Genomic DNA, 26,836 nt, shown 5'->3' on the forward strand with positions numbered 1-26,836 from the left:
CTCTTCGAATATGAACAGTATGTTTTTTCCAAACACGTCAGACATCATTTTTCAACGTTTACTGGTTATCATTGTTGTTTTTTTTGCAAAATTTAAAATCGTAATTTCTTGATATTACTGAATTTTGTGTGTCTGTGTTGTTTGTATTCAATGAAAATTTTAACTTGGCCAAGTGCAATCGAAAACGTACAGATTACGGTACATCACGCTGCACTTGAAGCAAATCGTCTAATTTTTAAATTATCCTATTATACAGAGTCAGTATTGCTCATGGAAAAGAAAACTGTTGCTAAGCAAAAGGCTAAGCAGAGCTTTTTTTATGTTCGCGCTCACTGAGCTCAACCTGATCCTGTTGTATGTGTGAATTTTCTTGCCGTAAAAATTGTTCATCTTGAAACAATACAAAGATACGCCGAAACTTTTTGCACATTAATTCTGAAATCATACCAATAATCACATAAAAACTTTATTTTTCTTTTTTTTTACTCAAACACAACTAAGTGTAAAAAATCTTCTAAATAGTAAATATAAAAACAAGTAAAACGGTTTTTGTCAGATTATATAATGTTCATTTTTAAAAATCATTTTAATGAAATTATTGCTCAATATTAAGCTAAAACCATTCATTGCCCATAATAAATATGTTTTACAATAAAACATAATTTCGTTTTACCTGAATACATTAAATGATTACCGTATGAATCATAAAAATGAATTATCAAAATATAGTATTGAACTCTGCATCTTTAATTGTGCCCTATTTAATTTCAACTTTTAGTGAAAAGTCTAATAATGATAGTTATAAAATTAAGTGAAAACATTTTTCCATTCTTTTTTTATTAATGGAAAGGTCTACTTAATCTAATTAACGCAATTTTGTCAAATGCTGTCAGCTAAAAATGGCATTGTCTGTCAGATGTGCACCATGTAAAAGTATAACATTTTCAGAAAGAATGATTAATGTAGATTATAAATGTGCTGTACAAAAACAAATCTATTGAAGTACTGATATGAATGCTTCCAAATTCCATTCCAAAGATGTTGTTTCCAGTAGCACCGAGTGGACAGATTTGCAAGTAATCCAATATATTTGGAAACCCAAATGAAGGCATCTGTTGTGATTAAAAAATATAACTTTTAGGTAAATGAATTGCCACAAATATTGAAAGATGGAGCCAATTGTTTTAGAAGAAAGCTGTGAATAACGGAAGCATTTCGTGTGCATTTTTCACATACCAAATATTTTGAATCGTTAATTTAAATTCAAAGTAAAGGCAGCCAATTCCTCACCTTTTATTTTTAACTAATTTGTTCAGAAATATTCTGAATTTTTTAATCATTACTATTGAAAATTAGTTTTTTTTTGAAAGCAAATCTTTTTCACATTTATTTTCATTATTTAAACCAAAATAGTCGATGGATTCAGACATCGCATTTCGCAAACATTCGCCGATGAAATTTTGTGGAATTTTCTTTGCACATCCATTCATATTAGCTTCGCATACTTAACCGAGTTGTTTTTTTTTGTGACTTGCACAGTTCAAATTTGCATTGAAACTGATTTGCAAAATTGAAAGAAGAAGTGTTTGCACATTAACTGCGTAGATAATTTAATTATTTTGAAGTATGAAAACAGCCTTTTAAGTGAATGAAAATTTGGTTTTTTAAATGTCGATTCCATGCCAATTGTTAGCAGTAAAGTGTGAATGGAATTTTTAAAGTTAAGTGTAATTAATTTGAACAATCAGACTCGAGCATTTTTAAAAACTGCATTGAAATAATACTTTTTAATGTTCGAAAAATAATTTATTTATTAAAAATTAATTTAATTTTTTAAATAAAGATATGCTTCAAACGTTATTATTCGCGTTTATTACTTATGCCACCAAAATTGTTGATTAACAAACAGCTTGACACAGTTGTTCTTACTGTACTTTATTCTTCGCGCACTAAACAATGAATAGACAATATTTTAAATCATCATCTTCTTATTTAATAAAATGTTTTAATAAAGCAGTCTGTTGAAAAAATAATAGAGTTCATTAAGAAGAAAACACTGGTATGTCATGAATTAGGCATTGCGTTTCTTAACTTTGATTTATAGTCAATTTCTTTTATAATGAAGTTCCAGTGATTCTTTCAATTCTATTCTTTAAGTATATTTTTCTTTGAAACTCATTATGATATTTACTGAAATGAAATTTTCATTATGCAAAGTAAAGAGCTGTTGTTTTTTTGTAGAATTATCTTGATTTATTACGATTAGTTTGCTATGCATTATAATTTTTACAGAAGCGTTTTCGTCTTTTTCCACGATGTAGATTAAACGTTGAATGCACAGAAAATATACAATGCTATTTCGATCATGTTAACATTCGTTTGTTGTGTAGATCTTGTATCGTTGATTCACTTGAGCAGTTACTTTTAAGAATTGCTCGATTAGAATATACATTTGCATTGCTGGTAATTTTCATTTTTTGAATGATTTTTATTATCATTCTATTTTCTATTAAAGTATCCGTGTTTATTCAGTCGTATTTATTCCATGCTACGTGACCTTTGTATCCTGTTTCTTCGTTTGCTGCAAATTTGCTTCCTTTATTTATTTGATGGTTTCTAATTTTCATTGCTAATTTTTAAAATTTATTCATTTAAAATCAATTTTTAATGAATAGTTTTAGTTCGGTTTGCAGGTAACAGCTGAAATTGTAATTGGAATGTTCACTGAACAGCTGTTTAAATGTGTAATCATGACAAAGAGATGGCCAATAGTTAGTTAGATTTTTCAGCATTTCAGTTTTTATGGAATAATTTTATATTGAATGAATTTCTGCAAACTTTGAAACATAATGTTTGTAGTATATGCAGCATATTTTTCAGCTTACTGATCTTTTGATAATCAGGATAATTGTTATTACAGTAAGTATTCATATGACATTGATATGTCAAAGAATATTAAACATGAATACACGATATATAAATATAAATGAATTATCTATCTATCTATCTATCTATCTATCTATATATATGTAAAATTATTTATTTACGATGATAAAGTATTTTTTTGTGCATTTTTTAAAAATATTCTACTTATTTTATTTGGATTAGTATAAGCAATTATTTTATATTTTGCTGGTTTGGTTTTGTTTGTTTTCTGACACACTTTCTTGTCGTGCTAATGTTTTCATTGTCACTTTGTGCTTTGATTTAGGAATGAAATGAAATGTTTTTTTTTTTCTATAAATTAGAATTGTCGTAGAATTTTTATTAAAAATGGCGCTACATTTTTTGCATAATTTAATTTTTACAGTGTTGTAAATTGTATAGGCGGATATGTTTGCTGTCCTGTTCAGTACACGATTTGTGCAATTAGCGTTTCCTATGGTCAGTGAAAATGAAGGCAATCAATGATTGATTATTGATTTAAGGTTTGCATGTTGGTAGTGATTGACACGAAAATTCCGCAAGCCATCTGCTTTGATTTCAAGGTTTTCCTGTTTTTTTTGTTAAAATACTATATATTGAAAAATATTTTTGACTTATTTTGCTTTTTTATTGCACGCACACACGGTGCAGCAAGTTGAGGAAGAGATTTGATTGAACAGGAGATATTTTTTTTGTCATTGAAAAAATTTCGAGCTTTATGAATGTTTGTTTTGTAGTGTAATATTTTCGATCTCATGAAAGTTTGAAATTGAGCTGCAAATATGAGTTCATCGGGTTTGAAAGCGTTTTTCAAGACGCAGAAGGTTGCCGCCATTGATGATGCAGATTCAAAAAAAGTGTATGAAATTAGCATTGGAAAATTGGCCGTCGAGCAGAAAACAGACGATCCGAATTGTGATAATGTTAAGCGGGAAAAAAGTAGTAAAGTGAAAATTAAAAGTGGAAAAAGCAAAGTGAACAACAACCAGAAATTGTCGTCTGTTCAAATTTCAACAACTTGCAATAGAGCAGCAGTTGAATCGACGGAACAACGTGATTTGGTTGAAGTGGACAAACAGCTGGCTAGGAAAAATGCCAGAGAAGCTTCATCGATTAAAACAACAGTAGGGAAAAAAGAACCGCGGCAGTTGGAGAAAAAAACAGTCTCAGCGAATAAGCGGGTTGTGGTTCAATCTGGAAGCTTGCCAATATTACTGTCCACTGACCACCACGACATTGACCACAATAAAAATGATCCACTCAAAAATTCCACATTCCCAAACGGCGTACCCGTAGTTGAAGCAGTTGGTGAGGTTAAAATTGAAAACGGTGAAAATTTGCTTAGAACATCAACAAAAGTTGGCAATTCGAAAAAGAATTCTACAAAGAAGTAAAACAATTGTTTGGCAAAATAATTTTAATTGGGTTTTTAATCATAGAATATATATATATATATCTTTCCAATCTTTAGGAAAAACAGTTGCAATAGCAGACAAATTACTGAATTTTTTACCGTTCGAAAAAGTGGAAGAAAAACCGCTTCTGAACTGCAGGTAGGTAAACAGTTGCAATCAGCTGTTTTGAAATTTTTTCTTTTTTGAATTAAAATTTAATTTTGTTCAGGAAGAGAAATTTGACAAATTGAAAAAAGCTATACTGTCGGTTTGTCAGGATGGATTGGAAGTTTGTGAATTTCCTGTCAAAGGGCGTGGGGTGATTGCGACGAAAAAATTCTACCGTGATGATTTTGTTGTTGAATATCGTGGCGAGCTAATAGACAGCACTGAAGCGCAGCGTCGAGAACGGGATTATCAGAACAGCTCTCAGGTCGGCTGTTACATGTATTATTTTTCTTACAAAGGAAAGCGATATTGGTAAAGAATTCATATTCACAATAGCTTGGTATTGGTATTGATAACGTTTGTATTGTTTAGTGTTGATGCCACACCGGAATCTTCTCATTATGGTCGTTTGTTGAATCATTCAGCCAAAGATCCGAATGTGAAATCGAAAATTGTGAACATCGATGATAATCCGAGAATAATTTTTGTTGCAAAACGAGATGTGGAAATTGGCGAAGAGCTTTTGTACGATTACGGGGATCGACGCAAGGATGCCATTCGTGCACATCCTTGGCTTGTCTGCAGTTAATACAAAACGAGTTCACTAATAAAAGCACAGATTTATGTATATGTATATATATGTATATGTAATGTTTTTTATTTTGATGGAACGCATTGTTTACAAAGCGTTCGTTTACGTTTACTGTATATTAATGTTCAATTTCCTAACTGCAGTGCTCGAAGAATTGTATAATTAGATTTTAAAATTTATTATTGATTGATGATAGCGTTTAAATCGTATGCTTTTTGTCCCCTGCCTTTTGCTGTGTGTGCCTGATTTCGTTGAAAAATTTAAATAAAACTTATGACAATGTATAAATGGATAACTTCTTATTTTGAACAAGAAAAAGTTGTTCTGTTTCGAATACATAAATGAACTTATACTTTATTTTCATTAGATTACTGTATTTTTATTTTTCTATTTATCATTCAGTACATTTTATGCAAAAATAGCGCAGCTGACAAATAATGTGCAATGAATTCGAGCCAAATAACATTTTGCTGTTTGCATGGTGTTGCATACAATCTTTCAAAAGTTCCTTCAGTTCCTTGGGAGAAGGTAAAATAACTACTGTAGTACAATTATTGCATTATTGTATAATGGTTTAAATTTAAAATTCATCAATTAATTTGTCGTTATATGTAAACTTATTTATTTATTTATTGCAAATATTGTGAAAATTTTCATAAACAAGGAATATTTTGTACAACTTTATCTGCAGCTGTATCTGATCTAGTTAGGCTTGGAGTGTGAAATAAAATTATGCTCAGACATGTATTTTTTTACAAGTGTTGCAATTTTTAAAATTTAAACAAAATTGTAATTTTTTGTAATTCGTGAAATTATAGGTAGAACGCATTTTCATTCACTGTCCTCAGCGTGATGCAGATCAGTACGTGGTGACCAATGATGCACTGAATGCTTTGATTGCATTGGGAATATTTTGTTTTGAATCCAACTTTCAGGTTTTCGTTTGTATTCTTTTTTATTGTCTATTTTATTTGTTTTTAATTTAGATACTTTTAGCATGATAAAAAAATAATACCTTACATAATTTCACTTTTGGAAAATTTGATGACAACGAATTTTGTACATACGGGTGCTGAATCTGTGAAATTTAGTGCGCTGATGATTTTGAAGATTTTGCATTATTTTTTAACTTTTTTCTTTTTAGAAACTATTTTAGCGGAAAGATATGTTTTTTATTTGAATTGCATTTTGAATGAAATAGCTTGGCGTAGTGAAAGTTGGAAAGAAAATGTACGATTGTCGATGATGTTTGTGATTGATTTTTTAAAAAAATTTTTTTTGTGTTTTTTGAAGATTTTTCGTGTTCAGTTTGATATTTTCGATTCAATGTGTTCATTGTGTAAATCTTTGCTAACGAAAAATGACTTGACAATGGAAGAGAAAAGTATTTCTTTTTTTTTATTTTCACAATTTTTCTTCAAATTCATAATTTGTATTTTATTGAAAATAATTTAGTTTCTCTGATTCGTACAGTTTGCCTGCTTGTGGGCTTTTTTCGATGCTTTGGTCGTTGCAGTGCGATGGATAAAGCGGCGTTGATTTGTCAAATTTTTCCACAAAAGCTTACTGCTGTCGCAAAAGATTTGAGTCAAAAAAGTTCCACATTTGATTTTCAACAACAGAAAAGGTGCCTGCTGCATGTGACGCGAATGTGATAAATTTCAATTTGATGTTTATTTTCTTGCATGTTCAACAGCAGTGTGTTGCCAAGTGAAACGTCTATACCGTTCGTCTTGATCAAATCTGTTCCTCTGGCGAAATCTGACAAAGAAGCGAAGCAGTCAAACGGAGATAAGTATTATGCAAAATTTCGTGAACAATTTCAGTCAGCGATTCAACTTTCAAACGGTAAAATGTTCTTTGTTCTTGGTTGTGCATGTTTTTGTGATCAATTTTGCTTTTTATTTCAAAGAACGATATTTCATCGCTGATGTTTCCAACATTGATTTAAAACAGTTCCAAATTATATTAGACAAGGTACTGCTAAAATTATTTATTATTCAACTGAATTGCAGCTTCTAGTTGTTGCCTCCATTTGTACATTTAGTTGACGAATTTTTTAAATTCCGAGCTCCTCACCAAGTTAGACATTTATGCTATGGATATACACATGGTATGTATAAAAGTCATTTTTCAAAAAAATGTATATATATATATTTAAATATTGAAACTGGATTTGTTTTTTTTTGTTTGTGACGGCGAATGATTTTAATATTTTATAAATTTGATATTCCATGCAATAATATTGAGAATATACTGTTGTCTATATTAAAAAAAGTTTAAAAAAAATATGCCTTGGCATTGTAAATTACCATATAATAGTTGATGAAAATGCAATTATTATTTCATTTCGAACAATTTTATCAAGTTGAAATTTTTTTATTTTATTCTTTTCAATTTTCAAGGATGGCAAATTACTGCATTTCACTTATTCGACCATTTCGGAAATTGTCGTTCTTGTTCAGCTTTCGTTTTTGAAAGATTGCGTTCAATCTTTTGCAAACAATCATATTTTAGACGACCAAATTACTGGCAGTGATTTGCAAAAGCAAGTGAGGCAGTTTACAATTATGTTTTTGACGTCAAAAAAAATAAAACATATTAATATTTTTGTATTGCTCAACGTTGTAGATTATGAAATTCGTTTTGAGTTGTTTCACTTATTCGCAGATGGATTTGAATGCAAAACACGACTCGACATCGAAAAAAGTCTACGCGGAAAACGTTCAAAAATTTAAAAATTTGGCTTTGTCCAATGGTTTGGCTGTAGAACTGTTAGTTATGGTAATCGATGAGACCGGTGTGTAATTGGACGGGAGCGGTTAATGCTAATTTTTAATCTGGTGCTTTTTCGTAGAAGCGGATAACGTTTGTTACAGAATAATTGAAAATTTGAACAATATCCACGGTCATCGAATACTTTCAGCTCAAGTGCTATTGATTTTGGTTTCGTTGGATGTAATATATTGGAAATTTCCATTTTTTTTCAATTCATCTTACATTTTGCAATGTTTTTTGTTAATCAGGCTCTTGGTTGTTTGGCTGAGAGATTTCCATGTTTGTCAACAACTGTAATAGTATCAAGTTTGTTGAATTTTCTCACCGATCCATCCCCGGCGTTATTGAAATTATACGATCTGCATAAAAAGCGTGAAAATTCAGATTTGTTGAAGGTAATCTGCTTTTACTATTTTTTCTTTAATTTTAATTTGATGAAATATTGAAACAGAAAAAGAATGCAGGTCGTCAAAGTGAAATGAATTGTATTCAGCGATTTTCGTCAGATTTTGAAAAAATTCGCCAAACTGCAATCAACAGTTTATGCCGGTATTGGTGTGAATTTTGTTTCTATTATTATCTGCAATATATGGCAAAATTTTGTTTCTATTTTAGAGGCCTGAAAAATGGTCTCAGCGTCGATTTGGAATGCATCAATGCTTGTTTAGCGAGCATTTCTACTAGCCTTTACGTGGCAAAGACTGGCGAGCAGTAATCATTTTTTTGTATTTAGTTTGACAGAAATAACGAAACTGTTTAAGACATTCCGGTTTGATTATGCAAAACGCAATATTTGCACTAGGCGGAATGGGAGTTTGGCTTTGCGACATGCCGTCAGTGTCGTCTGATATTCTTCAAATTTTTCAACAAAAATTTACAAATCCCGTCTCTTCAATGGATGTGCTAATCATTCATCAGCTTTCTGAGATGATTTTAGCTGGATGCGTAATAATAAATTTGTGAGCTGCAATTTTGTAAAAAAAATAGCTTTGTAAATATTCAGACTGTGATCTACAGTGAAGTGATGAAGATGTTCAATAAAGTTACCATGGAATCTTGGTCTTCAAGTTACACATCTTCTGAAGATTCTGGAGGGAACATTTATCGGTAGTTAGTTTTTATCGTTGTTGGACAGTGAATAATTTTCCGCTTGTCATTTCAAATATGCAGACATGTTTCTTTGGCCGTTATTAACGCATTTTACAATTTGGCTGAAAATATCGAAGGCGAAGCGCAAAAAAACGATCTGCTAATTCGTCTGTTGGAACTGTTTGTTCAATTAGGCCTTGAAGGGAAAAGAATCAGTGAAAAAATTTCCAGTACAGCTGTCAAGGTGCTCTGAGCGCAGTTAATTGTTGTAAAAGTTTTGCAGCCATTTTTGTTTCAGGCATCCAGCAATGCAGGCAATTTGGGAGTGCTCATTCCAATCATTGCAGCATTGATGCGACGTATGTCGTTCATTGCCGATCCCAGGCCTAGATTGCACAAGTTGTTTCGAGATTTTTGGTCTTATTGCGTAGTGATGGGTTTTACGGTCGAAGGTTCGGGTAAGAAGTGGAAGTGGTAAGATGTGAAAGAGGAAAATCGAAACAGAATATTCCACTTCAGGCCTTTGGCCGCAGACCTGGTACGATGGTGCATGTACGATTGCTGAAAATTCACCAGTTCTAATATTTACCGACAATCTTCGATTGTTGGTCAAAGGATCTGCCATTAGCAGTGATTCAGTAAATCCGGTTAGAATTTTTCAAATTTACAAAGAAAGTAAATTTTCTTCTACTGGGTGATTCAAATTGCAGACCGATTTGCAAGAGCTTCGAAATTCGTTGCTTTCACAGCTGGGTCATCCGGCAGAGGTTGTGGCACTGGTGAACAAGATGGAATTTGCCCAGTGCGTTTATTTATTGGCCGTTCTGCGTTTGGAAACTCTACGTTCTGTCTATTCGGAAAATTCCACTGCGGTGCATCTCATTTTTGGCTATTTGAGAGAGAAGCAAGCTTGGCATTTTTTTTTAAATTTCTTCTTTTTTTCAAATAATTTTCTCCAATCTTGTTCATCTTTTTCCAGAAGTATTCGCAAAGATAAATCGGGCATTTGGACCTGCATGATAGCGATCGCACTGCAAGTGTTCAAACAGTACGTTCGGTCTGCGGAACAGAGGCGTGGCGATTGTAGACTGAAAGCCGACTTGGAACGCCACGCCCAGTTTTTGCTGGTCGAATTCAATTCCGTGTTTCCGGAAATAAGGAAATGTGCCGACCGGTGTTTGTCGCTTTTGGTCGATACGTTCCCGCACCTGCTTTGGGACAGAACTCTGCTGCATACGATTCTGGTCATTTTGCAACTGTTGCACCAAAGCACGTCCGGCGATCCGAACATCGACTGCAAGCAGTTGCCAGTAATGGATTTGCCGTGGAACATCTGCTTGACCGATACTGTTGAAGAGAGACGCAAAGTTTGCAATGATTTTGCGGCCAAATGCCAGCAAATTTTGCAAGAAGCGATCACTTGGGCACCGTCGGTCACGAGATCTCACCTGCAGCAGTACATCAGCTCCCGCAGTGTCAGTGCTGTCAGTTATTTGAAACATCACCACGGTTTGTCGTTGACAGTCCAGTCATTGTTGGACGCTGCTCAGCATGACGTCTGCAAAGCGGCGTTGCTGACAGATGTCGAGAGCACGTCCTGCTTTGTATCTAGCATTAGCATTCAAAATTATCATCTGGGCGAGGTGATTTGTTTATTTATTTATTGCTCTTCAGCGTTTGAAACGATTTCAATTTGTCGTTGCACAGGTTGGCGGAATGCTTGCGGAGATGTTGCCGTCTGGCCAGTCTGTCCGATCGTTGGCCGACAGACTGTTAGCCGAATACGATCGAGCTTGCCGCGAAGACGACCTGAAACTGTTGAAGAGATCATTGATGCGTATTTGTGCTTTGTTTATTTTGGAAAAAGGTAGAACAACAATGCGTGCGGTTGTTCTGGGAATTTAATTTCTAGGACAACTGTAATTGGGAATTTAAATATTTATTGCAGACGTTTGTCGTCGTTTATTGAAATCGATCTGCTGTGCACCAGTGAACCGTTATTGCGAAGAAGTGATGGAACTGTCAGTTTCTTGTTGGGAATGGATTTTAACTGCCAAGCCGGAAATTGAAATAGAAGTAAATTTTTTCTTTTTCACACAATATTCCATTTGAATTTATTTCTATTTTTTGCGTATTTAGTTTTTTCAAGAGCTCAGCTACGCTTGGAAATTGCTTGCCGATTTGAAGTTGGGCATTTTTCGCGAAGATCCTCCGTTGTTCGATCCAAGTGCTGTGCACGGTGAGAATCAATTGAACCCGAATCCACCGTTGGTTAAGCCGCACAAAATTCTTATTCGGGTGATTTTTGTCCTTAATTTTTTAAACAAAAATTTATGGAATTTATTTATTATTTATTGTAGTTTTTATCGGAAAATATCAGTGTGGCAAAGTTTTGCAATCAAGATTTGGTGGATATATTTCTTATTATTTTCATGCAATCATTGAACTTGGCCATTGGTTCTGGTCCTGGTGTTACGGTGAAAGATGTCTATTTTCACAACGTGGCAACAAAGGGATGTTTGTTTTCTCGTCACGTGGCCGCTGTTGGTGCTCGTTTTCATTTTTTGACCAGCGCTCTGGGGCTTCTTCAGTCCGGCAGTTTCACATGCGGCACGGTGAAGTGTTTGTTGAGAAAGCGAATTTTTGCCGTTGCGTTGGATTATTTCGCGTAATTTCACGCCCAATTTTCCGACCGACCGAAGAATAATATCATTTCTTCTTCTACGCAGAGTAGCACCGCAGTGTCCCACACAGGACAGCAATGCTCTTTCCGAGGACATATCGTTGTTGATCAATTTTTGGAAAGCGGTCCATGCCGATCGAAAATATTTGAACAGGAATATGTTTGGAAATTTCGGTAAGCGTTTCAAATGGTGGATGGTTATTGAATATTTGAGCAATTTTTTTTTCCCTAATATATGATATTTCGTCTCGTTCAGACAATTATACTGTTGACAGTGGCAAAAGTCAGGCCAGTGTACGGATTCAGGACCAGAGTTTGGGACGAGCAGAGTCGGTGCAGAGCCACAGAAGTGGCCAGTCGAATTTTCCAATCACCGCCAGCTTCAGCGCATCTCAGCGTTATTGGGCAAATATTGCCACTTTGACCAGCTACAGGAAGCCGCCAATTCGAAACCAATCGAACAGTGAGAGAATAGAATTTTTTCAGTTCGTTGTTTTCAGCGCTCACGTTTGTTTGTTCAGAAAAAAAAATATATATATTTTCCGCAAAACTAACTAATGTTCGGCTGTTTTTTTTATTGTTCTTTTCTTTTTGTTAGCGATGAAATTTGCCGATGATTTTCTGGAAAATTCATTGAAAGAATTTTTGAGAAATAGAAGCTTGATCTTAAATCTTGTCGTAAGTGGCGGATCGTTGCTTTGTCTTTTTTATTTTTGGTCCGTTTAATCCGAGCAATGCAATTAATTGTTGGCGATTTTTCTCCAATCAAGGGGAATGAAATAGAGCGACTGGTTGCTTGGTACAATCCGCAAGGATTGCCTGAAAAAGTGCTTCCCGGTGAAGATATTGTGGAACAGTTTCGGATGAAAATTTTTCCCGACTTGATTGCAGAAAATAAAATAATGAAAGACTGCGTTCGTCTTTTGTGGGATATTTGTCCCACGATTGCAATTTACATACCTGCACGGTAATTCCATCAATCAACTCCATCATCCAATCGATTAATTGCACATCTGACGGGATGTTTCTTTGTGGTTTCTGTTTGTTCTAGATTCAAAAATCTGGAATCCGTTAAAAGTGAATTGGGCCGATTGGTAAGATCCAATCCAGCGTTGGTGAGACACATTCCGGCCGCTTTGCCTTATTTGGCTACTGTGCAAACAATAGAGAATAATGGATCCGAAGTGAAAATTCACTTTTGCTTCTTTTAGCAGAAAGAAAATCAATTAACAAAAATTGCAATTTTCAGCTCGATCATATGCTAATGTGGGCACCAGTTTCACCGGCTTGTGCACTTTCGTTTTTTTCCCGCCAATATCCGTCACATCCAACTACAGCCCAGTATGCAATTCGCGTTTTAAAAGAATACCATCCTTCTGTCTTACTCTCTTACATTCCACAAATTATCCAAGCGGTTCGATACGATCCGGTATTTTTTCTCATTATTTTTTTTCCTTTGAAAAACTGAAGAAGACCGAAAGCTTTTTTTTCCATTGCAGTTCAATTGCGTTGCCGAGTTTATTTTGTCAATGGCCAAAAAGTCTCAGCTGCTTGCACATCAGTTCATTTGGAACATGCAGACGAACATGTACCTTGACGAAGAAGGGAAACAGAAAGATCCTGTTCTATACGAAAAATTGAATTCGATCATGGCTGACGTGAGCGAATATAGAGCTATACTATACTAGCTCTCCAATGCAATTTGCTTTTGCAGAGTCGAAATGATTTGTGTGTGCATAATTTGGTCAAATTTTTAATTTTCAGTTGATTAATTCCCTGTCCGGTGAAGCGAAGCGATTTTACGAAAAAGAGTTTCAATTTTTCGGTGAAATTACTGCCATATCTGCTGAGATCAAACCATTTCCAAAGGGACAAGAACGCAAGGATGCTTGTTTGCGCGCACTGAGTCGAATCAAAGTGGTCCAAGGCTGCTATTTGCCTTCTGATCCCGAAGCTGTGGTTGTCGACATCGATTACAGTTCTGGTACACCGATGCAGAGGTTTGTCCGTTTCCTTTTGTACAAATGATTTTCCAAATGTAAAATGGAATTGTAAAATCAAAACAGTGCTACTGTGCATAATTGTTTGTTTGTTTGTTTACTTGTTGATTTATTCAGCGCTGCAAAAGCGCCATTTTTGGCTCGATTTAAAGTCAAGCGTTGCGGCGGTGAACAAGTGGAGAAGCTTGGCCAAGAAGCTATCGACGAGTCAGTGGATGCAAATGACAATGAACAGCCTACGTCTGATATTTTTTGGCAGGCGGCCATTTTTAAAGTTGGTGATGACGTTAGACAGGTAAAAAGGCCTATATATATATATATATATATATTTGTTTGACTTTGCGAATTAATTATTTATTTTCCTTTTCAATTATGAACCGTTTACTTGGTTTTATTTTTATTACATTAGGATATGCTTGCATTGCAACTGATGGAATTGTGTTTGCATGTTTTTAAATCAGTCGGTCTGAACGTGTATCTGTATCCGTATCGTGTAGTTGCGACAGCGCCCGGATGTGGCGTTATTCAATGCGTTCCAAATTCAAAGTCTAGAGATCAACTTGGTCGACAGACAGATTTCGGTAAGATTTTCCTAATAAAAATTTCTCCAGTATTTTGTGCATTTTATCAGCTGTATAACATTAAATTAAATTAAATTAAATTAAATTAAATTCTGCACAACGCGATGTTGCAACAATTCAATTTATCAGGATTGTATGAATATTTTCTAACGAAATTTGGTGACGAAACTTCCGAATCATTTCAAAATGCCCGAAGAAATTTCATCCAAAGCATGGCAGCTTACAGTGTGTTCAGTTTTCTGTTGCAAATTAAAGACAGACACAATGGCAACATTATGCTAGACACGGAAGGCCATATTATTCACATTGGTAATTTGTTGGATTTGTGTTGGCAGTACAGTGATTGATGCACGAAATGTTGTTGATAACAGAGCGGCGAAATTTGTTTCAGATTTTGGATTCATGTTTGAAAGCAGTCCCGGCGGAAATTTAGGCTTTGAACCGGACTTCAAGCTCAGCGGTGAAATGGTAGCTATAATGGGTGGGAAAATGGAAGCTGCACCGTTCAGGTGGTTCATGGATTTATGCGTGAAGGCGTTCTTGGCAATGCGGTAAAATTAAATGAATGGAATAATTTAAACTTTTCAATCAACACTTTTTTAATAGTGAAAAATTTCTTTTGATTTTTAAGATCACATCGAGAAACGTTCAGCTCTTTGATTAGCTTGATGCTGGACACTGGATTGCCGTGTTTTCGAGGAAGAACTATTCAACTTTTGCAGGATCGATTTGCACCGCATAAATCTGAAAAAGAAGCTGCCCAGTACATGCTGCAGATTGTTCGTAATTGTTTTTTAAATTTGCGTTCAAAAATGTACGATCAATTGCAGTATTTTCAAAATGAAATTCCTTATTGAATGAAAATGAATGACAAATTCGATGAACGAACGTTGAAACTTTCTGTTATATTGTCTGTCTTTCATTGTATTATATTATATTATATTATATTATATTATATTATATTATATTATATTATATTATATTATATTATATTATATTATATTATATTATATTATATTATTTGTTGTTATTTAATTTCGAACATATGCATGCAGTTTCTTTGCTTGTTGTTGTGTTTTCTCGTTGAATTATTATTTTATTGTAAAGAGAAAGTTTTCTCTTCACCTTTCAACAAATTTAACTTCATCATAACTTTCAATAACAATATTCCATGTTTGCAGTACAATTTTTGGAGAATTGACCAACAAATAAATAGAAGAATTTTCATAAATTATAGGAAAAAAGTTATTGTGATAATCAACGCAGATGTGAATGTAGACGACAGAAATGGGGTCTGTATTCAACGTAGAGAACCTGAGTGTCATTAATAACACGGTAGACCCGGAAGTGACGTATAGGGGATTTTTGGGGGCGTGGTTGCTTGCGAGATAGTGTCGTGGCTTGCCGTTGTTAGTAGTTTGCCTTTAGCGTGTTTTGCTTTTCTTGGTGTGTTATTCTTTGATTTCTTGTCTGATTATCCCCGGCTCAGTGTTATTTCTTGAGTAAACTGTTTGACACTCAATCGAGTTTTTAAATAACAGTTGTCGCCTTATAAGTCGGATTGTCTAACACATTGGACACTCCCGGCCTTGCAATAACAACTCAGACATACAGTCCACTAACATCGGAGACGAGTGACTTGTTGTTTCGCTCGTTACAGTGAATTTTAAAATTCATATTATTACATCTTTTAATTTTGATGACTGATTGATGTTGGCCGATAAAAATGAAAAAAAAAACATTGCTGCAGTTTTGAAGTTTAAAAAAACTTTTACTTGTTCTATTCACTGAAACCTGTAAAAGTAAAACCTGCCAAAATGGGCACCTTGATAATCTGGGCAACTATAACTGCCCAAGTTGGGCAATTAATTAAAATTATTCTCAGTCCCGAAAAATGCATCATTAATCAATCTCGTACAGGCGAACTGCTTTAAACTGGGCATTTTCTCTAATGAGACAAGTGGTTGTTCAATGTGGGCGTGTGAAAACCAGCAATAAAGACGGTTTTTGAGCTCTTGTTTGATTTCATCATATTCACGAAAATCGCCTTTTCCCTTCCTGATCATACAAGTTGAGAATTATTTCTTTGTTTGCTATAATTGCCGCTGTTAACCAAGGTTCACCGGAACTTGAACTGCGACGTTGTATTGTTTTTCAACTGCGTGCAACCAAATGACGATTACTGGAAAAAAATTATTCTTAGCCATTTATTGTAAAGCATTAGACTTTTTTATCGCCAACGCTTTGCAGGAAGGTTGATGTTCGGTGCGTGGAAACCGACGAAACAGTTCATTCAGTTTTTTTTTCACCAGTATGCAGTTTCAGTTGGTACACGTCTCGAACTCCTTATTAATCCTGAACTATTTACTGCAGGGGACGTCCGGTAATTGGTCATATTAATAATTTATAACATAAATGATTTTTCAATTTTATTTCTTCATAATTTAATAATCACCAGAACTGATTTCCCAAAGGGAACTTCTCAATCTGAGAACAACAGAATTATTATGAAACAGTCAAAAGATTGGAAATAAAATTTGACAAATAGAATAAAATAATATTTGACAAATAAAATGCAGAGGAGTGACAACAAATGAAATTTAGAGGCGCGCGTTAGAGCAGCAACCAATGAAATTTTACTGCGAAAAGGTAGGTAGAGTCAGAGGGGAAATCGGTACTAGACCCTGCAAGTCTACTGCATTTTTTGTGGTGCCACGAGTCGGGAAAACTCGTGAAAAATTTACCTGTCTGTGACACATTTTTTGAACCAATGGCTCTTCTGAAGCAATATAAAGTATCGACAAGCTACTTCATCGCAAAAATGCCCAATTGCGTTGGTTGAGATCAACCTTGGATGATTTGAGAGCTGCCTTGGACAGTGACAGAAACCATCGGCAGAGTTGCCTGATGAGAGTCTCTGAGAAATGGACAAAATATGACCGCGTGGTAGAGCAGTTGCTGGAAGTTAGCGAAACAGCAGAGTCCATAGATACACTGATAGACGAGAGAGAAACTCTCAATGATGAACTCATGGAGTTACGAATGAAAGCTGATCACGATAGTGGCATTCAAATCAAGGAAGATCCAGAAACGAAGGAAATTGAACAATCTACTCCTTCCAATGTTCGTCTACCGAAATTAGAGATCAGCAAATATAACGGAGATCCGCACGACTGGCAGCGATTCCATGAGGAATTCAGTAATTCGATTCATACCAACAAAAATCTCTCCACCATAGAGAAATTTAGCTACCTGAGATCATTACTCATCGGAAATGCCGCCGCTGCCATCGAAGGACTCCCGCTGAACGTGGCAAACTATGATGCAGCAGTGACGATCCCGTCGGACAGCTTTGGAAGGAAAGAAATTATCATTGAAAAACATATGAAAGAGCTGCAGAATTTTCCGACTGTTACCAGCCAGTGGGACACGAATCGCTTAAGTCAGCTAGCAAACCAGTTGGAAGTGCACGTCCGTGGTCTGGAAGCATTGCAAACACCAGCAGAAGCATATCAAGCGTTCCTGATGCCAAAGATTTTACCACGCTTGCCACGAGAATTAGCCGTAGAATGGAAAAGAAAACGATCAGAGAAAAGGGACAACGTACAGGAACTATTGGCATTTTTGAAAGCCGAGATACTAATTGGAGAACGACATGGATCGCTTGACTCTTCAACGAAAAGTGGCTCTGAGATCAAAAAGCCAATAACAGAAAAGAAGATCTATCCAGAAAAGAAATATACGATGACAGCATCACACGCCTCAATCAAGCAAGCGTGCAATTTGTGTCAACAAGACCATCAAATATGGAATTGTTCCAAGTTTCTTCAAATGAACATCGTAGAAAGGCAGGTAATTGCACGTGAGCGGGGATTGTGTTTTGCATGCTTCAGAAGGGGACATGGAATGTTTGAATGCAAATCAAAAAGGAGATGTATAAAGCCACGTTGTAAGGAACACCACCACCCTGCATTACATCCAGAAATTGATAACCAGGAAAAGGGATCGACCCAAAATCAGCATCCCCCAACAGCTGCTGCAGACGCAAAGATACAGGTGGGCTGCGTTCTGACCACTGGAAGAAGAAGTACACTGTTGCAGACAGCACGGGCGAGATTGCATGATTCAAACGGCAATTCAATGGTAGTGAACTGTCTATTCGACAGCGGCTCCCAACGCTCTTTCGTGAAGAAAAGCGTTGCGGACGCGCTCAGTTAAGAGGGCCCAATGGAAAGAGTATTCATCGAATCATTGGGTGGAGACCATAACAAATGCAAAAGGACGCGACGCGTGAAGTTTTGGATCAGCTCCTTGAATGGAAAGGATGACGAAAAACAATTGGTAGAAGCACTATGCTTGCCAAAGATATGTCAGAAACCGAAACTGGTTCCTAACGTTAATCGTTTGAAACATTTGACGGCATTACAACTGGCTGATGACTTCACCGAAAACTCTGGTGCCTTTGACGTTCTTATAGATTTAGATTATTACTACGAATTTGTTGACCATAAGATAAAGCGCGGCAAAAAGGGGGAACCTGTCGCTGTTCATTCGACCTTAGGATGGATCATATGCGGTCCAATGACGAATGAGAAAAGAGAACTTACATCTTTCTCTCACTTCGTCAAGGTACTCTACGCAAAAGTGGACGAACAACTGGATAAAGCAATAAGAAAATTTTGGGAGATTGAAACCATCGGAATAATGGACGATTCTGACAAAGCTGACGTTGATTCCACTAGAGCAGTGCAAAGCTTTGAATCTACTTTGCAATTCGATGGAATCAGATACACCGTGAGACTCCCTTGGTTGAAAGATGATGCGCAGCTTCCAAACAATTACCATCAAGCGCTACGTAGACTACAGCAGATAGAGCGAAGTTTAAAGAATAATCCACGCAAAGCAGCACATTACGAAAGAGGTATGCGAGAATCTTTGGAAGATTTCGTTGAAGAAGTGACGGATAGAACAGACTATCCAGGAAGAATATGGTACTTACCTCATCATGCCGTTATCCGAGAAGATAAGACCACCACCAAATGCCGAATTGTATTTGACGGTTCGGCGCAGTACGGAGGTGTCACCCTTAACCAACATATAGACGTAGGACCAGCGTTACAGAACGATCTGGTCAAAGCACTGTTACGATTTCGGCGATTTCGTATAGCACTCCAGGCTGACATCTCTAAGATGTTTCTACAAATTGGCTTGAATGAACAAGATAGAGATGTCTGCCGATTTTTGTGGAGAAGCCGCGATGTTCAAGAAGCACCTCGCATTTATCGCTTTAAAAGGTTGTGTTTTGGACTATCGTGTTCACCATTCTTAGCTATCTGCGTCATTCGACATCATGTAAAGAAATATCAACACAAATTTCCTGAAGCCGTGAACGAAGTTCTTGAGAATATGTATGTTGATGATCTGTTGTTTTCAGTGGATGAAGAAGAATCAGCTATCGAGATGGTGGCGCAATTGAGGAAAATGATGAAACTCGGCGGATTTCTCTTCACAAAGTGGGCTAGTAATCACAATGAAGTTCTAGCGGACGTACCATTTGAAGGCGTAACAGATGAAAGCAGCAACCCAATGTTGAAAGCCTTTGGAATAACATGGAATGCAGAAAGGGATGAACTTTCATATACGATACCGTCGAACGTAGATCCAAATACGCTTGACACCAAACGTCAGCTAATCAGCATCACAGCGAAGATGTACGATCCGCTTGGTTACTTGTCCCCGTATCTCATTAGAGCAAAAATTCTATTCCAAAGATTATGGCAACAAGGAGTTGATTGGGATGAGAAATTACCAGATAATTTACATCAAGAGTGGAAAAAATGGAAGATGGAGCTGATGGACATCCCCGAAATCTGAATACGACGTTGTCTCATACCCCTCATGCGTAAAGAAACAAGACGCCTTGAGTTACATGTTTTTGGCGACGCTTCGAAATTAGCGTATGGAACAGCAGTCTACCTGGTTGCAATAGATAAGAATGGAAAAAGAACTGTAAATTTGGTGTTAGCAAAAAGCTAAGGTAGCCCCTCTGAAACAAGTCACTCTACCGCGACTTGAGCTGATGGCAGCATTTGCCGCAGCCAAGCTTATTGCATTCGTCAAAAACAATCTCAGAATCAACTGTTGGAGTGATAGTGAAATCACTTTGTGTTGGATAAAGAATTCCACACAAAAGCTGAAACCCTTCATACAAAATAGAGTTGAAGTCATACGGCAGTTGACTAGTCCAGTTCTATGGAGATATTGTTCCACTAAGAATAATCCTGCAGATTTCTTAAGCCGTGGATCGACTGTGAAACAATTGGCTTCACAACCTGTTTGGTGGCATGGGCCTCCGTGGCTCATGGAAGATAAAGATCGCAATTTTGAAAGCAAAGATTATCCATCGATCAATCTCAAAATCGATGAATACTACCCACCATCTGTAACAGTTTTGGTCAACGTAGAAGAAGATATCAAATTAACTCCACAAAGATTTAAATATTTCGAAAAGTTGATACGCGTCACTGCTTATTGCAGACGTTTCTAGGAAAATTGCAGACACCCAGAATCCAATCGCCGATTGGGACCTCTGACTTTAGTTGAATTGCAAATTGCTGCAGCGGACACGGACCGAGCTAATAAGATTTATCCTGCAGAAAATGAAGAGGAAGAAAACTGAAGCTACCGTATGAAGAATAAGACATGAAGATCGGAAGCGGAGTACGGTAGTAGTTTTTTATGTCAGGGTTGGCAAGTTGCCAGAGGTGTGTTCGTGGTTACATCGTCGTTGATCTTTGTTTCTGATCGTTCAATAAAGTATATACCCATTGTTTGTTGTTTTATTGTCGCAATGCCATCAGGAAAGTGCGAGACAGAAAGGAAGGGGAATGCGCCGGTCAATACCGGCCCGTCGCCAAATAGCGATGGACACGCCGATAACAGGGTGGAAGAAGCGGACGAGCCTGCTCGAGGCAGCGGTCCGTTACCCACTGACAAAAGAGGTAAAAAGTTTCTGAAGTTAAAAGTAAAACTCTTTGATTGCTATCAGGAAAGATTTTCAGAGAACAGTCAGCTTGAAATTAGAAAAGTATTTAAATCGGCCAACGCAATTATCATTCTTGAATTGGCGTCTACGTTATTTCTTTCTTTCGATCTTGACTTTAATTCTTAACGCAACAGTAACCGTTACACAATGTCTTCGAAGGCTCGTGTTTTCGCTCCATCTAATTCTTATGTCTTATTAGTAGTTGCTTTTGTAGCGGACTTTGACCTACGCATTAGAACTGTATTTGTCCAGACGACGAAGAGGAAGAAGAATAGTGAAGCTACCGTAAACAAATGGATACTTGTAGATCGAGAAAGGGTTACGGTAGTTTGGTTGTTGGCTCTAGAGAAGCGATAGTGGTTGTTGGTTCTTAACATTTACGGTGGCGGTCTTTGTTCGTATTTGTTAATAAATGTTGTACTCTTGATCTGTATGTGGATGCGAGAATGCTATGGGAAAAGCATAAACTGGAGGAACGGTGGCAGCGTCGTCGCCTAGCGATGACTATGATAGCAGCCCGGTTGGGGCGACGAACGATCCCCCCCTGAGTGAGCGGCTCGTTACATTGGAGGCCTGTCCGAGGAGCCGTACAAGTTTGTACATGCGGCGCCTGCTTTTGCATTCGACTGGAGATGGACCCTACGGAGTGTCTGAAGAAGCTGAAAGACTTCTTCTGCCCTAGCGGTGTATCGACATCGAACTATGGCCTCGTCGTGCGGTACTTGTTGAGTGATTCTGAAAGCCGCGATCTCTACCTGGTCGGACAAGCACGGGAGAGCTCCTTCGAGGAGCTGAAGAGGGAGCTGTTGAACACATACGGCTCAAAGAAGTCATCTGTGGAGCTAATCGAGTGCATCCACGCCCTACGTCAACTTGAAAGCCAAATCATCAAGCAGTGCGCGGAAGAGGTGGCGAAGTTGGGACGCAGGACATGTGTGTCAGAGCGCGACTTGGTGGCGCTTTTCGCCAGTGGGGTTGCGTCGAGGGAGTACATCGTGCCATTCGGCTGCAGGAACCACCTACCCTCGCCGAATCACATAAACTTGCCAAAAAAGTGAGCAAGGCGGAGAAGCACTTTCAGGAGCGACAACAACCGCACAATGGCGCTATGAAACAAGAGAAGGACGATGTCACGCAGCATTTGGAGGCTCTGTGGCTCTGAGAGATGAAGAACCTAGGTAGGCAAGTCCAGCAATTGCAGCGAACGGCTCTACGAACCGTTGGGCGAGTTGGATGCTTCAGCTGCGGCTGCCCGGACCATCACAGACGTGACTGCCCTTAGCTACGCGTCCGAAAACGAACGGCGGAGAGAAGAACGATGGCGACCATCAACCCGCTGACCGGTAGCGTGGTCGCGTCACAGGTAAGATACGGAGGTCGAACATTTTGTTGTTGGTCTACAGTGATGCGATGGTCTCTGTAATCCCCAAGCGGGTGTGGGATAAGGCTACCTCAGGCCGGAAGTTACACGGAGCTGCGAGACCAATGCAACTTGGCGATGGCGACCTACGGCTGGGGGTATAGTCCATCTATACCTGGGGAGATGGAAGGTTCCACCCGGAGAGCGGCTCGTTACACTAGAAAAACATTTCTTACTCAATGATTGTTGCATTAATTATTTCTATAAAAGGTTTTCTACATTTTAAATTACTTGAAAACAATTAACTTCAAACAAAATTCGCTTTAATTTTCGCAAATATACTTTAAAGTAAAATGTAATGTAACGCCCTGCAATCATAGCGCACTATCATTCAGTATATGTTTTTCAAGGTTCCACGGCCTTTGACAATGATGTATGATAAGGACCACCAGCGTGCCTCAGCTCTGCTTCACAACAAAAAAAGGCGCAGATGACGGTCAGAGTCATATGACCAATTGCTGTTGCCCATCGATTAGTCAGTGGATGCTGAATGCTGTCTGAATGGGAAACATGACTGGATGCAGCATTTGGCCTGCCTGCTGTCAACATCCAGCACTTGATCCGTCCCGTTACGTTGCATCTCTGTCGCTGAACGACCGTTTTCACTTGTATCCTCAACGAGCATATTATTTGTTGGTGAGTGTGATTGCGTGTGTGTGCGTCAGTTTGTGACACTCTCCTGCTCGTGGGTTGCTCATTTTATTCTACACTTTTTAAGGTTGGTATTCCTTACGTTCAGTTCTATGGTACATTTATCGTACAATGCCCAAGACCCCATCTACGACAACAGAGGCAGCAAAAAATGAAGAAACCTGACATAAGTACAAGCCCGTTACATTCATTACCCTCACGAAAACAACCTTTCACCACGGTAAATTATTAAATTCATTTTTATTTAAATTTTTTTCATTTTCTAATAAAGATTATTTTTAAACATATTTTTCAATTCCAAAAAGCATACTCAAAAGTGGTTTTTTAAAAAAATTCATTTGCATGGGATCAAGTCATTGACCAGATATGGTTGTTCAATTGTAACTGACGACGCCGATGTATCTTTTGGTGTTGTTGTTTTTCAATCAGCTTAATATTTTTTCATTTCTTATATTTCTAATTCAAGTGCATATGCTCGTCGTTTTCAACCTCTCAAATCATCTAGTTCAAATCGTGCCGTTTTCAACGCAAATCAGTTTCCTGAAATTATACTTTTTATGAATTTTGATTTTTTTTCTTTTATAGTGGCAACATGTTGCCTATTGAAGAAACAGAGAGTGTGCAACTGAGCGAAATCTTCAGATGCAACTGGAGAATTTGGTTTTCCATTTTCCGGTTGCTAAGAATAGAGGACATCATGCGCCTGTCCTACGCATCGAGGGAAATTAATGCGATGGCGCAGAGCTACTTTAAGTATGAACATTTTGAAACGATCCGTTCAGAATGGGCTTCACTTTTCCTAATAATAATTTATTATTATTTGATTAATAACAATATGACGTAGTGAATGATTTACTTAAGTTGACATGCAACAGTGATTGTCAAAATTTGAAATTTTGTACGATGGTATTTTCTTTGAACGTTGAAATTTTTTTTCTTTATCCTGTAAATGATATACATTTCTACGAGCATCATTGATTATGATAATGATTGCAATCTTTTCATGCGTGCACAGTGATCAAACTTGATCACTCTCATTAGTAAACTGTAGTGATTTTCTGATCAGTGATGATCTGATTAAACCTATGTTCCATTCGAAGTGTCATCGAGCAGACGTGAGCATACGACCTAGAGCAGTGTTTCCCAAACTTTTTCAGGCTATCGTCCCCTTGAGAGACATATTTTTCAAGTGCTCCCCTAAATTTTGTCAAAAAAATAATGAATTTTTAAACAGACCATTTATTCAAATCGGGTATTCTTTCAAAAAGAATTATATAGTGAGAAAATAATTAATGTGATGGATGAGGTTGGTGCATTGCGACTAATCTGTCTACATTGGGTTCAATGTTGGTAAGGAACAGTCGTAAATCAGCACGTTTGTCAATTTGCAGTCGGTTTCTTTTCTTTGTTAGAAAATCAGTGTCCACACTGAAAATGGTTTATGGAGAATGGTAAGAAAGTTCCTACTAATTGAACTTGACTTCAGTGCGGTGACTGATTTCCAGGCTACTCAGATAAAAACAACCAACAAAGTCGCATGGACCAACAACTTCCAAATTAATTAATTCCACATCCACAAGTAATACATAATCGCTCGACGGTGATCATGAGCGCAGTCAAGCCACCACCGCAAATATAAATATGAGCGAAGAAGATGAAGAAAACACATTTCACATTAAGCACAAAATAATTAATCAGTATTCTTAAATATTAATGTAAACACAAAACATAAAACATTCCGTTCAAGCGCCCCCCAAGTGCCCCCTTACTTCCCATCGCCCCCAAGGGGGCGATATCGCCCACTTTGGAAATCATTGACCTAGAGGAACAATGTGCCATGGGACGGAATGGAATAGAAACCGAAGCAGATTTGCCGGCACCTATCAGCGGTTAAATTTTTCATTTATAGCAAAGTCAGTATTTTTGTTTAACCGACTAACGTTTTATTCAGTTAAAAAAACTGCACAAACAACAGCGAACACAAACGCAAGGAATATACAAAATGCAACACAGAGTTAGAGGAAGGAACATGCCAGCAACACTTTCTAAAAATATCCTTCCTTACTGTAGATTCTTGAAAATGAGGCGGTTCAAATCCGTAACACTATTATAGTTGCATCTTTCGAATGGATCGCATGAAATGTTTCACCGGATGCTGCAAAATTCTGGAAGAATAAGAGAATTGAAATAGGTAAGGTCTGCAAGTGGTTGCTCAACACCTGCGGACTTTGACACGATAAGTTATTATCGACAGTTGAGCGCTGTGAGTAAATATGTTGCTGAAAATGTAAGTTTTCCACAAAATATTTCATATTTGATTTGATCGAAATCGTGCACTTTGCATGCCTGATAATCCATGCCCCGATGCAGATCCTGCTGGTCAGCCAGCCCCTCCAGTGAATGGGGATGGACTTTGTGGTGCCAATGTAAGAAACTCGGCACGACAATATTGATTGATGATTTGCTTTTACTGTTCAAAATGGCAAGAGCAATTCCCACTGCACGATACTGAGGCGGTTGCGGTGGCTACGGCGCTGGTGAACGGCATTCTTTTGCCGGTACAGGATACCAGAGACGCTGCAGTCAGACGAGGGCCGTAACATCGAGCCAGAAGTGCTAACAGAGGTGAGCTGGCTGTTCGGGGTAGCCGTGACCAGGACCACGGCGTACCACCCACATTCTTATGGTCTAGCATAGAAGTTGATCAGTGGAAGGACTGGAATGTCCATCTCGACCTGGTGCTCCGCACGCACCGGCCCGGCCTCCACCATACCACCGGTGCCACACGATGCTGGATGATATTCAAGAGGGAGCTGTAGCAACAGTGGGTTTGACATACGGGCTTCCGCAATATCATTTTTGTACTTTGTGTTGAAATTATGAAACTTCTGTGCATCAATGTAACGTTAAATGTTTTTTTATTGTTAATTCAGACTTTTTGTATAACCGATTAATGTCTCTTTCAGTTATGTATTAACTGGACAAACAACAGCGCACAGAAGCGAAAATTATTGTCAAAAATTACTGTTTCAAATTTAAAATTCATTGCATCAAATTTCAAATGTTCATTGATTGATGAATATTGTTTAATTTTTTTGCGATTGGCTGCTGCAAGAGTCGAAATTGATTTGCTACTCAAGTGAACGAACCCGAATTATTGTAGAGTTCCCATTATATCGGAATAAACGCAACTTTTCTACTGTTTCAATAAAAGCTTTATAAACACCGCGACTTTATTTTTTTACGGAATTTTAGTGCTCTTGTTAAAGCTGGCTACACCACTAGGACTCTTCTCGTAATTTATTATCTGTATATGGATATATATGTAATATATATTTATTGTTGGTGCGGCTCTCTAATAAATCTTTTTTTATTTATGTGGCCCTCGTGTTATCCAATGTTGTACAGGCCTGATTGAATATTAAAAGTTTGCTTATATTTGTCAGTTTGTTAAGTTTTCGAGCTGTTAAAAATATTTAACCGAATGAAGTTCCCTTAGATGTGTAATTG

The 26,836-nt window shown here is 37.3% G+C and overlaps 8 protein-coding genes across 8 annotated transcripts; 7 read left to right on the forward strand and 1 right to left on the reverse strand.

Annotated features, from left to right (window-relative positions):
• The first annotated feature begins 1,969 nt into the window (after positions 1-1,969).
• Positions 1,970-5,195, forward strand: Tsp_09848 (putative SET domain protein). Its single transcript, XM_003370586.1, has 5 exons — positions 1,970-2,059; positions 3,663-4,315; positions 4,397-4,478; positions 4,549-4,799; positions 4,860-5,195. Exons 2-5 carry the CDS (start codon positions 3,708-3,710, stop codon positions 5,074-5,076), a joined length of 1,158 nt encoding a protein of 385 aa, XP_003370634.1. The 5' UTR covers positions 1,970-2,059; positions 3,663-3,707; the 3' UTR covers positions 5,077-5,195.
• Positions 5,196-5,523: 328 nt separating this feature from the next.
• On the forward strand, positions 5,524-6,734 carry Tsp_09849 (conserved hypothetical protein). Its single transcript, XM_003370587.1, has 6 exons — positions 5,524-5,607; positions 5,898-6,014; positions 6,076-6,169; positions 6,224-6,330; positions 6,373-6,463; positions 6,535-6,734. The coding sequence occupies exons 1-6, from the start codon at positions 5,524-5,526 to the stop codon at positions 6,732-6,734; spliced, it is 693 nt and encodes a 230-aa protein (XP_003370635.1).
• A 30-nt stretch (positions 6,735-6,764) lies between these two features.
• On the forward strand, positions 6,765-15,067 carry Tsp_09850 (phosphoinositide 3-kinase family, accessory domain protein). The gene is made up of 29 exons (XM_003370588.1): positions 6,765-6,927; positions 7,485-7,549; positions 7,711-7,879; positions 7,937-8,037; positions 8,106-8,252; positions 8,309-8,406; positions 8,473-8,568; positions 8,619-8,802; positions 8,861-8,964; positions 9,028-9,190; positions 9,245-9,404; positions 9,466-9,593; positions 9,657-10,589; positions 10,621-10,813; positions 10,895-11,022; positions 11,086-11,244; positions 11,307-11,614; positions 11,676-11,803; positions 11,886-12,136; positions 12,289-12,596; positions 12,681-12,813; positions 12,879-13,058; positions 13,129-13,287; positions 13,394-13,629; positions 13,747-13,924; positions 14,039-14,210; positions 14,340-14,519; positions 14,551-14,761; positions 14,842-15,067. Exons 1-29 carry the CDS (start codon positions 6,765-6,767, stop codon positions 15,065-15,067), a joined length of 5,661 nt encoding a protein of 1,886 aa, XP_003370636.1.
• Positions 15,068-17,117: 2,050 nt separating this feature from the next.
• Tsp_09851 (conserved hypothetical protein) lies at positions 17,118-18,428 on the forward strand. Its single transcript, XM_003370589.1, has one exon. The coding sequence runs from the start codon at positions 17,118-17,120 to the stop codon at positions 18,426-18,428; it is 1,311 nt and encodes a 436-aa protein (XP_003370637.1).
• A 152-nt stretch (positions 18,429-18,580) lies between these two features.
• On the reverse strand, positions 18,581-19,393 carry Tsp_09852 (hypothetical protein). Its single transcript, XM_003370590.1, has 3 exons — positions 19,241-19,393; positions 19,004-19,143; positions 18,581-18,680 (listed from the first exon to the last, which is right to left on the reverse strand). The coding sequence occupies exons 1-3, from the start codon at positions 19,391-19,393 to the stop codon at positions 18,581-18,583; spliced, it is 393 nt and encodes a 130-aa protein (XP_003370638.1).
• Positions 19,394-20,108: 715 nt separating this feature from the next.
• Positions 20,109-20,889, forward strand: Tsp_09853 (conserved hypothetical protein). Its single transcript, XM_003370591.1, has 3 exons — positions 20,109-20,219; positions 20,248-20,720; positions 20,769-20,889. Exons 1-3 carry the CDS (start codon positions 20,109-20,111, stop codon positions 20,887-20,889), a joined length of 705 nt encoding a protein of 234 aa, XP_003370639.1.
• A 998-nt stretch (positions 20,890-21,887) lies between these two features.
• Positions 21,888-22,595, forward strand: Tsp_09854 (hypothetical protein). Its single transcript, XM_003370592.1, has 4 exons — positions 21,888-22,122; positions 22,149-22,171; positions 22,315-22,433; positions 22,457-22,595. Exons 1-4 carry the CDS (start codon positions 21,888-21,890, stop codon positions 22,593-22,595), a joined length of 516 nt encoding a protein of 171 aa, XP_003370640.1.
• A 590-nt stretch (positions 22,596-23,185) lies between these two features.
• On the forward strand, positions 23,186-26,469 carry Tsp_09855 (putative transcription factor COE1). The gene is made up of 5 exons (XM_003370593.1): positions 23,186-23,311; positions 24,561-24,676; positions 24,718-24,777; positions 25,891-25,951; positions 26,293-26,469. Exons 1-5 carry the CDS (start codon positions 23,186-23,188, stop codon positions 26,467-26,469), a joined length of 540 nt encoding a protein of 179 aa, XP_003370641.1.
• The last annotated feature ends 367 nt before the right edge of the window (positions 26,470-26,836 follow it).

The sequence above is a fragment of the Trichinella spiralis genome (assembly GCF_000181795.1).
Source record: "Trichinella spiralis strain ISS 195 chromosome Unknown Scfld610, whole genome shotgun sequence".
NCBI classification, from domain to species: Eukaryota; Metazoa; Nematoda; class Enoplea; order Trichinellida; family Trichinellidae; genus Trichinella; species Trichinella spiralis.

Bases quoted from the DNA above. Each gene is read 5' to 3' on its own strand.
- Tsp_09852 (XM_003370590.1), bottom strand. From the start codon at position 19,393: ATGTCAGCCTGGAGTGCTATACGAAATCGCCGAAATCGTAACAGTGCT. The intron at 19,144-19,240 runs GTCTTATCTTCT...AATCTTCCAAAG, and splicing joins CAATTCGGCATTTGGTGGTG to ATTCTCGCATACCTCTTTCG. The intron at 18,681-19,003 runs GTGTATCTGATT...TAAATCTATAAG, and splicing joins TCAACCAAGGGAGTCTCACG to AACGTCAAAGGCACCAGAGT.
- Tsp_09854 (XM_003370592.1), top strand. From the start codon at position 21,888: ATGGACCCTACGGAGTGTCTGAAGAAGCTGAAAGACTTCTTCTGCCCT. The intron at 22,123-22,148 runs GTCAACTTGAAA...CAAATCATCAAG, and splicing joins CGAGTGCATCCACGCCCTAC to CAGTGCGCGGAAGAGGTGGC. The intron at 22,172-22,314 runs GTTGGGACGCAG...CAAAAAAGTGAG, and splicing joins TGCGCGGAAGAGGTGGCGAA to CAAGGCGGAGAAGCACTTTC.
- Tsp_09848 (XM_003370586.1), top strand. From the start codon at position 3,708: ATGAGTTCATCGGGTTTGAAAGCGTTTTTCAAGACGCAGAAGGTTGCC. The intron at 4,479-4,548 runs GTAGGTAAACAG...AATTTTGTTCAG, and splicing joins AAACCGCTTCTGAACTGCAG to GAAGAGAAATTTGACAAATT. The intron at 4,800-4,859 runs GTAAAGAATTCA...TGTATTGTTTAG, and splicing joins TACAAAGGAAAGCGATATTG to TGTTGATGCCACACCGGAAT.
- Tsp_09853 (XM_003370591.1), top strand. From the start codon at position 20,109: ATGCGTAAAGAAACAAGACGCCTTGAGTTACATGTTTTTGGCGACGCT. The intron at 20,220-20,247 runs GTAAATTTGGTG...CAAAAAGCTAAG, and splicing joins ATAAGAATGGAAAAAGAACT to GTAGCCCCTCTGAAACAAGT. The intron at 20,721-20,768 runs GTTGATACGCGT...GGAAAATTGCAG, and splicing joins AGATTTAAATATTTCGAAAA to ACACCCAGAATCCAATCGCC.
- Tsp_09851 (XM_003370589.1), top strand. From the start codon at position 17,118: ATGAGAGTCTCTGAGAAATGGACAAAATATGACCGCGTGGTAGAGCAG.
- Tsp_09855 (XM_003370593.1), top strand. From the start codon at position 23,186: ATGACTGGATGCAGCATTTGGCCTGCCTGCTGTCAACATCCAGCACTT. The intron at 23,312-24,560 runs GTGAGTGTGATT...ATTTTTAAACAG, and splicing joins AACGAGCATATTATTTGTTG to ACCATTTATTCAAATCGGGT. The intron at 25,952-26,292 runs GTGAGCTGGCTG...TGTCTCTTTCAG, and splicing joins AGCCAGAAGTGCTAACAGAG to TTATGTATTAACTGGACAAA.
- Tsp_09850 (XM_003370588.1), top strand. From the start codon at position 6,765: ATGTTCAACAGCAGTGTGTTGCCAAGTGAAACGTCTATACCGTTCGTC. The intron at 9,191-9,244 runs GTGCTCTGAGCG...TTTTTGTTTCAG, and splicing joins TTTCCAGTACAGCTGTCAAG to GCATCCAGCAATGCAGGCAA. The intron at 10,814-10,894 runs GTAGAACAACAA...TATTTATTGCAG, and splicing joins TTTGTTTATTTTGGAAAAAG to ACGTTTGTCGTCGTTTATTG.
- Tsp_09849 (XM_003370587.1), top strand. From the start codon at position 5,524: ATGAATTCGAGCCAAATAACATTTTGCTGTTTGCATGGTGTTGCATAC. The intron at 5,608-5,897 runs GTAAAATAACTA...GTGAAATTATAG, and splicing joins CTTCAGTTCCTTGGGAGAAG to GTAGAACGCATTTTCATTCA. The intron at 6,464-6,534 runs GTATTTCTTTTT...AAAATAATTTAG, and splicing joins CTTGACAATGGAAGAGAAAA to TTTCTCTGATTCGTACAGTT.